General features: G+C 36.2%; 1 protein-coding gene across 1 annotated transcript in view; it reads right to left on the reverse strand.

Moving 5' to 3' along the window:
* Positions 1-6,110, reverse strand: part of npm1b (nucleophosmin 1b) — a 27,231-nt gene extending 21,121 nt beyond the window's left edge. Inside the window, exons 1-7 of the mRNA XM_072434931.1 lie at positions 5,989-6,110; positions 5,642-5,727; positions 3,650-3,769; positions 3,481-3,574; positions 3,259-3,350; positions 2,940-2,998; positions 2,761-2,833 (exon numbers count right to left, since the gene is read on the reverse strand). Of these exons, the coding sequence (XP_072291032.1) occupies positions 2,761-2,833; positions 2,940-2,998; positions 3,259-3,350; positions 3,481-3,574; positions 3,650-3,769; positions 5,642-5,727; positions 5,989-6,037 (573 nt within the window). The 5' untranslated portion in view covers positions 6,038-6,110. The remainder of the gene's footprint in view (positions 1-2,760; positions 2,834-2,939; positions 2,999-3,258; positions 3,351-3,480; positions 3,575-3,649; positions 3,770-5,641; positions 5,728-5,988) is intronic.
* Positions 6,111-10,927: the final 4,817 nt, after the last annotated feature.

Here is a 10,927-nt window from a genome sequence, read left to right on the forward strand (position 1 = left end):
AAACGTGAGTGTAGCTGCTGTTGTTTATGTTTATTTGCCATAGTTTACTTGATTTTCTTTTAGAATCCAGGCAAATATTAAGCAAGCTCATAGACTTTCATACTGTAGACTGATTAGACTGTGGAAGCGTTTTGTTTTGAGCTTTTACAGGAGAAAATGTCATCGCTCACCCACGACTTTCCGACCTTTGCCACTCGCGGCTACATTTCGGAAGGTGCAGTTCTGAGTTGAATTATGGGCCCCATTTTGTACACTAATCTCTTATCTCTTTCATTAATACACATGTCAAATTGTCAGTGTGTGATCCAACAAGAGCATCGTGAAGAGCTGCAGATATTGATCAACTGTAAACAAAGTGCTGCATTGCATTGTGAGCAGCTTACGGCGAGCTAATCTGCTGATGGCCCTGCACAATCAGCAGAGAGTACGTCTTCTCCGGGCTCAGCAGCAGCAGCAGCAGCATCAGCAGCATCAGTGATAAAAGGCATTACGTCATGGAAGAAGAATAAAGCAAACTAATGCCCCGCCCGGGCGCTGGACGTTTGACTTGTGACAGCGCAATTACATTAACGCTTCGATTCAATGTCCAGTATTTACAAAGACAAACAATGGATGAATGGTATAGTGCAGTGCCACGCCCCTCTCATGGTGATTACAACGTTTCCATGACTTTAAGGATGGCAGGTCTACTTTAAAGGTGCACTAAGGAACTACATCTCTAGTGAAGGGTTCATCGCCTGCTCGTCTCCATGGTGATGGTTTGCCGGAAATGTTCCAAAATATTTCATTCAACTTATCCATCCCAACGGAGGCCAACAGGTCAGATCACTGTTAGAATATATTTGTAAGGTATTTTTGAGCTTCATAATACATTAGTTTTTGCATCCCTCTATTATATCATGTATATATTTATAGTATTATTAATATTATTCATTGTTTTATCTGGCAGCATATGTCTGAAGCAAGTAAGTTCCTTTTGTGAATTTTGTCCACTGACAATGGCAATAAACATGTTTCTCATTCTGAATTAAAACAACTGAATAAATGCAAGATAGATATATTTAAATGTCATACTATGGAACATTCCTGGCAAAGCAATGACATCTCCATGGAAACAAGTAGGTGTAGGACCTCCCACCCGAAAGTTTCTCAATGTTCCTTAACTTTAACTTAACGATTATATAAATATTTTTTTAAGATTTTTCTATAACAGTGTCTAGATGACTACAACAGAACCCTTTACTACAATTGTTTAAAATAAGAATATTATTATCTTTCTCTATCTGTAATTCATTTCCATATTCCTTTGGTCAAAATAACAATATGTTTGACACTTTTTAAAGACGACAGTTCTGACGAAGGTTCTATAGCAGTCGAAATATGCCCAAAAATGCAAATACATTTCCTAACTTAGTCTCTTTATAAAGAAGAAGTCAAAATAATCATTATTGGAGGAATAACTTAAGACTTTCAGAGCAAATAACAAGTCTCAACAGTTTGTCACAACTCTTGAATCCACAAGAAGAACACCACAAATCCATATGTATCGTAACGACGCAAACATGCACTTAATTGATGAAACTTTAACCTGCTTTATGCCCCAAAAACACACATCTGTCTCCGTTTCCCATTGGGGCTGTTTGTGAGTAAAAGCCTGTGTTTGTTAGTAAAAGCCTGTGTTTGTGTGGAGTGTGTCACAGCGCGGCGATGCTGGTGAGACGGTGTGAATAGAAGCAGATTACAGAGGAGAAATGTGATCATTACAGCGCTCCGACCCTGTGTTTTACTCTGGGAAAACAGGTGGGCGCGCGATACAGGCAAACAGCATTAAACGCAGCATTGTTTTGTCTCGCAGCTGGAAGCGTGCGGTCACCGGGTGCATCCATGGGAACTCCGTACAGTACAGTCGCAAAATGATGCTTTCCATTACCACAATATACCAGGAAGTTAACGTGTTTTAATGTTTCACAGCCAAGGAAAATGTGCAGTGACTCGGTAAAGACTGTTTCACATCACATATTGTTATTTTATATTTTCTAAACCGCAAAATTGATCTAAAATGACTTGATAAACCGTTGACTTCCAATTCAAAACTACAGAACGGATTTGCTGCTGTTGAAATTCACCATAACAAGCTTTAAATTTTCATTCTTTTTTGAACGCTTCAAGTTTGAACTAAAAACGACACAGTTCAATAATGATTTCAAACTTTATCACAACTACCCAAACTTACATCATGTTTGACTTGATAAAAGCAGAGGCTGCATCAGCTGAGAACCACAAATGGAAGTAAAAACTGTACCTTTTCAGCCCTAAACTTTTGCCTATCCTGACATCTAGTGGTCAATATGGGACAGGGTTATTTATTTGTATTTATTTTTAACTTTGCCTCTTCAGTCATTTGTTATTTTGAGACATCAGACATTTAGGAAATTATTATTTTAAAAGAGAAACTGTTCAATTTGCTGAAATCTGGTGATCTTTTGTACAATTTCTAGCAATATCAAAACATAAAGTATAATGTATAACTTCTATGTGTGAATTTCTGGATGCATATTCTTAAAGGAGACAAAATAGTTTTGTTATTGACTATTGACCAACTTGTGTTATATTTCAATATCAAGTAGAAGATAAATATACAGTAATATATCTTCTCACACCATTATTTATCTATTTAGAAGCTCTCCAAGGGCCCATGTTTGATTGCTTATAATATATGTGATATATAATAATAGTACATAAAACATAACAGAGATTTACCTTTTTAAAGTCTGGTTTGGATGGTTTTGGTAACTTCACCTCATTCTCGTCACTGTCATCATCATCTGCATCACTTCAAAAGAAAGAAAACATTTAAAAACAAAAGCATGAGCATAAGCAAATGAAATGAAAAGGTTGTACACAAACAGTGCATTTAGTGGGAAAGATTAAAAACATACTCGTCATCCTCATCTTCTTCATCACTGTCATCTTCATCAGAATCCATTTTCAGCTTTTTCTAAAGGACCAGAAACATAACTATAATATTATAATAATCTTTTCTGAGCGTGCAGCATAGATATCTGTGTACTATATGAAATAGTACGCTCTCTGCACCGTAATACACTGTTCTGAAAAGCTCTACTTATTATTATTATAGTTAAGGACTTTTAACTCCATCAGAATAACACTTGCTCTTATCGATGCTGCTTTGGACTGCCAGATCTTTATCAATTCCATCTCTATTTATAATCATTTCAGGTCAGGACAATCTAATACCGAGTGCGGTTTCTTCCCAGAGAGTCCAGCAGGTCTTTTTACTGGTGATGAGTTATTCTCCTCCTCATCTCCATCTTCCGATTCCTTCACACCTGCGTTTAAGAAGAGATACAAGTACATCATGTATTCTTTTCTCCTTTAAAACTATGACAACTAAACAGTCTTCCAACAATCAATATAACCACAACTATAATACTATTCTCTACATACACATAAACTTACCGACGAAATGCTGCCCGCTGATGTAAACGGGGCCTGAGCCGGACTGCAGTCGGAAGGTAACGGGAGGAGTGATCTCAAACCCACCCAGAGCCACCTGAGAGGAAACATTTATTAACATATAACTGTATAATATCAGACGCTGATGGAGTCTTTAGTTCTTGTGACATACGGAGGGAAGAACAGAAGGTTTCAGAGCCGTCAGAGGAACTCTAGTTGTTTTTCCGTCAAATGTGAGACCTTCAACTTCCACCATGTGGAACTTATCCTCAGCATCAGCTCCAAGACAAACCTGCAAGAAACACACAGCGACTGGAATGACATCGTCCTTCATTTTATGCAGTATAGTTTGTTGAAGTTCAAGCATTGTTTAATTACTACAGCATAGGAATGTCACGATTTTGAATTTTAAAGTTATGAACATCAGGATTTAACAATTATTCACGGTTACTGAGATCATGACCAAATAACTCTTTCACTCCCATTATCCAACATCTACTAACATCTATAATCTATAATCTACTCCTACTGAACACTCGCAATACTGACTTAACCATGTGCAATACAGTCATATACATGTGCAATTACTGTCGTACTCACATGCAATGGTGGCACATTCATGTGCATATAACTGATGAGAATAGAATATATATATATATATATATATATATATAATTTCATTTTATTTTTTTCCTCTCCATCCCTTGTTGGGAAATGGGAGGTTCTAGCTATAGGAGTTTTTGTTTATAAGAGTTTTGTTCATAAGAGTTCTTCTATTAAGAGTGTTGTATAAACTTCCTATAAGTTATCTGTCCGTTTCCACTGTATCTACCTGCATTGCAACAATGAAATTTCCCCATGTGTGGACACTAAAGGAATATCGTATCTTATCTTACTATTTGTCAAGTTTCTGACCAACTTTAGGAAATTAACTTTCTGGAACACAAAATAAAGTTTATTAAATCAAAAGACAAAATTTTGCTTCGAAAATTGCCACAATTATTATGTTTTAGTTCTTACGATTATATTGTGACATGAATAATTACAATTATGGATTAACTGAATAATCTTGACAAATAATTGGTATATCTGAAGTCAAAGAGGAACAAATGAGAATCAGGCCCAAAAGTCTTGCCTAGAAACTCAACTTAATTGATCACAAGTTATGTCAAATGTCTTTTGTTTCAGTCTCAGAATCTACTTAAATATGAATAATAACAGGGCTCCACGAGCTTGTTAGAAGCAGCAGTATGAAAGTTACAGTGGATCGTATGGGACAATGAATTGGTAACCGAGCTGTCAACTCTACTTAAATAATAAAATAACTGCTCCTTATTTGGGCCGAAAATTCATGTTCCTTATTAAACTGACAAGGAATACAATTTAAGTTAGTTTAAATTTGAGACGAGCAACAAATGTTGCTTATAGATAAATCGTGCAACTGTTCTTTTAATTAATTGATTTGTTGTTAAGAACACGAAATACCTTCAAATATATATATTATTTTCTAATTCAAGCCTGATAAATCCCAGGCGATGTCACCAGAGGCGTCGTGATAGATATGTTACAGATCAAATGGTTGTTTTTATCAAAACACTAAATGTGCCTGTTTCCATTGTCTTTTTGAAGTAATATCTGCTCCGTCTGAGTCACAAAACCTCTTCTTTCAACTTATGGCATGTTTTGAAGTCTGTGTATACTAGTCTAGATAATGATTATTTGAATACCAAGATGACTGTTATCTCAATAATGAAATAGCAGTGATTAATCGATTAACTTTAGCTTTTCCTATTATGGCTTTATTATCATTCACATAAGTAAGTAATCACTGTTCTTGCAATTTGATGTTTTCAGTAACCACAATAGAATGATTGTATTCTTTATTATTATCAATTACCGTTTCCCTAATAATACTACTAATAATAATAATAATAATAATAATAATAATAATAATAATAATAATAACATTGAGCTTGATTATGTAAGTGACTAGACCCTAGAAATCACAACATCACAACAAAAGAACATTTCAAACATTCCATTTTGGCTGCAAACATTGTGTATTGAATATTTTTGGCCACGAGCTCATTAATAGTGTCACGTCACGTAAACTCTTTATTACACTATAATAAGATGGAACATGTAATAACAGGATACAACTCACTGCTTTGAGTGACAGCTGCTGCTCCGTCTCATCATCTTCATCCACTTCCACTTTATGCTCCCGTTTGGCCGATGTTAAGGTGCAGCCTGGTAATAAAGACATAAATGCACGAGAATAATGTAGATACAAAGGTTAACACAGGAAGTATCGTGAAGGCTAAATGCTTCTACTGCGCTATCGCTAACAATAGAGTTGAATTGGCGCGAGAAGAACCTCAGAAGTTGGCCAAGATTTACACTATTTTGACCGTCTAAATGCAAAAGCTGATTATTTGTGTATGATAATACTTGATCCAGGAAAAGAATGCAATAAACAATTGTAGGATGTGCCATTAAAAATGAGCTCACCAAATAAAAACATTTGGGGTCTGCTCGGATCTGCCATATTGTCCTCCATCTTTGAAAGGGGCAGGGCGACCTCCGACAACTGGCTTGATTGACACGTTCCTAAGCCAATGGGAAGCAGGAACAAAGTAAATGGCAATAAACCATCAGCCAATTAAAATAGAATATTCAATGGGAAGTTTAAGATGTATGTTCCAGCATGTGGCCACCAGATGGTGCTGTTAGATTAGTTGTAGGAGCTTGTGCTCCACCCATGGATGTGTTATATTAGGCTCCACCGCACAACGGTCTTCACGACTTTGTTTTAGAGTTTTAAAGAAGAAAACATAATAATGTTGTTAATAAAGCACGTTTTCTAACATTGGTTGGACGAGATCCTATCATGAACAATGATTTGGGTAATTATAATACATTGTATTATAAGTTACCAGAATGTGTGTGTGTATATATATATTTTTTTAATTTACCTGACGAATACATTTTATTTTATTCCTTTCTTATTTTTTCTGGTCTTGTCTATTTTTATTCTATTACCTTATTTTATTTTATGTCATAGTTTTTAACATTTTATCATTGTTGTTTATGTTTCACGTCACCAAAGCAAATTCATAGTTTGAGTTTTTTTTTCTCACATAATAATAAATATCTTATCCTCATTCTTTTCTTTTCTGTTCCATTGTGAGAACCCCCGTACCATAAATGTTGGTAACATTTTTTAACAGAACATTATGATAATGAAAACTGAAAAATATTTAATTTATATTTAGAAGATATTAATATCAGCATTGCAAAACAGTGATATTTTGATGCATGAATTAGAGCTGATGTCGCCTAATTAATTAGCCTCCATATTGCATTTCCTTATCTATCACAGAAATATAGGAACACCTAAGCTTATAGTAGTGTAAACATAAACCAGTATCATTCTCATTCCTAAGCCTTGAATGTGATACAATATGTTCAGATGATGAATGTTTCTGCTGTTGTATCTCATAATAAACTTTGTTTCCATTTCAGCTCAAGAAGTGGCAACGTCTTCTGTCACCGGAGCGTCACATGTCAGCACATTAGCAGCAATCCAACTGAACTTGGCATGTGAAGCCAGCAGTTAGTTGTATCATATAGTCAAGGCCCATAACCCAAACCTGAAATTACATTCAGGATTATTTTTCTTAGAATTCCAACGCTGCAGTCGTTGGTTTAACTGTCATAAGGAAATTAATGTTTTTGAATAAGCCTCACTCTGTCTCCATAATGCCTGTGTAACGTGCTCATCCCAGCATGAACATGGTATCACTTTTGGAATGACTTTTAAGGATCCTAGATACTAATATTAGCAGACCTTAAATAGTACACAGTTTGCAGTCGGATATAAAGTGCAAATTTAGTATATATATGTATTAACCTCATGCAAAAACATATCATTTCTAACTGGGAATTTAGTGACTTGTGCACTTTTTTCTGATCCTCCACCTTCTTGTCTCCATGGTTACGTCATATATTCATAATTGTATGGCATCAAACCTATCTTTTTTGCATGTATTTAATTATATTTGGCCTGCTTGGTGATGTAACCAAGATTTAATGCCACACTGTGGAGATACAAGACAAGACAAGACAAGAGAAGTGACCTGGTCCACCTTTAATGCGGATATCCAGAACCGACAAACGTAAATGTCCTGATAAATGGACAATGAAATGATAACTTTTGAGGTTAAGTTTAGAGGCAAATATGTCACCACTAACTGTTAACTTCATCAGGAATTCTCAAGATAATAAATGATTAATATATACCGTTGTGTGTTTTATGGTTTGGTTTTAACTATGTCTTTCTTGTACTTTATTTGTCCATCTTAATGAATATGACATGATAAACGCTGACTCTAAGAAGGAAAACTATTGAAACACACGATATCTGTAGTAAATAGTGTTTGGTGCCCCTCTTCAAAACAAACACTACGTGATAGGAAGTTTGATAGGCCCTAGTCTCTCTCACACACACATCATCTGTCCTGCGTGCTGACGTTTTATTGGATTAGAACCGGACACTTTTGGAGAAAAAAACTAAACAAAACATTCAAGCACCTGCAGCACAAAACACAGTGAGGGAGGAATTTGTGCAAACGGGGCCAAGTCACGTCTTCGGAGCGCGGAGATGAAAGCGGCGTGCAGAGGAGGAAATGGGGGTTGGAGGAGTGTCACCTGGAAAACAGCACAGCACTGACAGGATCCCAGCCAGGCAGGACAGCCCCAGAAACCAACGCTTATGAGCCTGACGGGGAGGAGAGCGGTGACAGAGCAGGCATTCAGTCAAGCAATTCACATCAAACTACTCACGGAATGAACATTTAATGAATAACATCGCTATTGCTGACTGAGTGAATTCTGCAAAAACATATACCTGCTATAATTGTGTCGGTTTTTTACGATCTGCTACTAATATCAGTGAACTTTGAGATGAAAGACTGGTTTAAAGTAATAGTTTTCACCTTTTTTAATGGCACAATTAGCTTTTTTTTTTCAAATAAACTCAATCGTTTTTGCTTTTTTGTTGCTAGATAAAAACCAATCACAGCCGCTTATTATTTGTAGCACGTGTCTCTAAAATGAGGAAAACATCTCTGGATTATATATTCATAACTTTAACTTGAGGGTATGCTACACGCTCGTTTCTATGGAGATGATAGTACTTTACTCGCAGTGAACAGTAAAAGAAAATGTAACCGAAGAAACGTTTTTCAAGAGTGAAGACGTTTGGACATTCAGTAGTTTCTTCAGTTCATCCGACAGAACATGAGCGTCACGTCTGTCTGAGGAGGAGCTACACTGACACAAACAGTAACAGTCGTGCATTTTTAGCATAATCGTTCAGTCAGATGAACTGTAGAAGACAGAATTATATTTTCTGTTGCTGTGGGACGACTGAGGGATTCCACAGACATCTTTAATATCAGGTATATGAGAATTTGTGCAGATAACGTGAAAATCCACACTATACTAAAATAACAATACTTCTACTTCTCTAACAATATGCCACAAGGGGTACCGCAACTTATACTACAACTTTTAACAACACCAGCACAGCTCCTACCGACTCCTGATTAGTCAAACCATGAGAAAATCCTGTAATCTCGGACCTTTTTAAAATGTTTAATCTTTATTTTAATGTAACTGTGTAAGATAAATAGATCATATTTTCCACTGTAACTGACAGCACTTCATAATGCGCTTTATGACTAATTCAACAGAGTCACAGGTACGAGCAGGGAACGCTCCTTTAAATAAGTATTTGTTGATAGAGTGAAAAGGTGAGATAAGAGCCGGACTTGTTCTGACACTCAGGTGAACCGGAGTCACTTCCTGTCAACAAAAGTGGGCGGGGCTTAGATCTGAGACAGGTGATTTTGAAGGGTCATTTACGAGCAAGGATCCAGTGTGTATACTGTGATCTCAGATAGGCTGGTTTTGTTATAACGTGTCCCATAAGCATTTTTCATGATGTGACAGCGGCTCTGATAAGTGTGTGGGACTGTGTGGTGTCTGGAGCATTCTGCTGATAACAAGACAATGACATTTCTAAATAGTCATAGGGCACTAAAAACAAAGCAATAAAACAGACACAACTGCACCTTTGAACACTATTCTCAAACTGCATCAAATAAACATTGATTTGAAGTTCATGAATGGTGGGAATGGCCTATATATGGTGAAAGAATATTTATTATGAGCGTTTAACCATGTTATAACAGTGTTATAAAAGTTCTGTTTTCACCTACCCCCTATCTCCACCTCCTTCTCTGTACTTACTTAAACATTCAGACTCCAGGGCAAACGCATAGTGTTAAAAAATGTCACAAAGCCATTTTACCACATGTAATGCTTTAAAATATGGTTCTGTAGTAAACTATTGTTATACTATAGATATTGTTATACTATACTATACTATATACTTGTTATTTGTTTATAAGGCATTTACTAGCATTTATCACTTGAATGTTGAACATGTTTGTTAATGCTCTTACAAAAATGTTGTACGTGTTTTATGAGCCATTTTGGTTAATAGATTATTAACATGTATAAAGCATTATAAGCATCTACAAATGTAGTAATTGTCTAGAGCTCTAAGAGCTTATTGTTTATTATAGTTGAATACGAAATATCCAAAGAGATAAATCATGTCTTCTTTAAGAAGATCGTCCAATTCTGTCTGTGAAAGGTGCAAATCAAATGTACTTACTTAGAATTGAAGGGTTCATTAACAAAAAGCGATAGGGAAGGCTTAAAAAGAGACTGTCTTGCAGTTTGAGCTGAATCTCTTTTAGTGCAATAAAAAGACATATATATGTAAAAGGTGGTGTCAGTTTTTGCAAACAAACGCTTCAATTATCAAAAAATATGTCAAAAAATATGAATCCTTAAAATAAATAGAAATAATCATTAATTCAGGTGGAGAACTGCAATCTTTATTATGCTACTGCCACCACTTCTGTTAAACGTCTGTTATCTACTAAACATAATATAAAGTGTTGATTTGTGTAAAACTTTCATGAGCTCCACCAGGTCAGCACTGCACCTTTTCTCCTCTAAAACGCCTTTGTCGTCCAGACTTATTTATGACAAGCCCTGTACAAAGTCAAACACACAGTATATAATGGCGGCGCCCGTGGCAACTTCTGGGCCGAGCTCTTCCAGGAGCAGCTCAAATGGCTCTTCATTCAATTCCCATTAAGACCGAACCATTATCACCAGTATTTCCTCCCTGATTCTAATTCAAGCTGCCATTTAGTTGTGAGGCCTTATTTATCCAGGGACACTTTTGCTGAGCCTGCTCGCCGTGTTTGGACTTCCTCCTCTTGGCGTCCACACCAGGGAGCTGTAGTCATCATTTTTTATGAACCAAAAAAGGTATTGCACTGTCCTGGTACAATTCAACTATATCTTA

Source organism: Eucyclogobius newberryi, unplaced genomic scaffold (genome assembly GCF_026437365.1).
Source record: "Eucyclogobius newberryi isolate DKJ021-1_F unplaced genomic scaffold, fEucNew1.0.hap1 SCAF_11, whole genome shotgun sequence".
Classification (NCBI taxonomy): domain Eukaryota; kingdom Metazoa; phylum Chordata; class Actinopteri; order Gobiiformes; family Gobiidae; genus Eucyclogobius; species Eucyclogobius newberryi.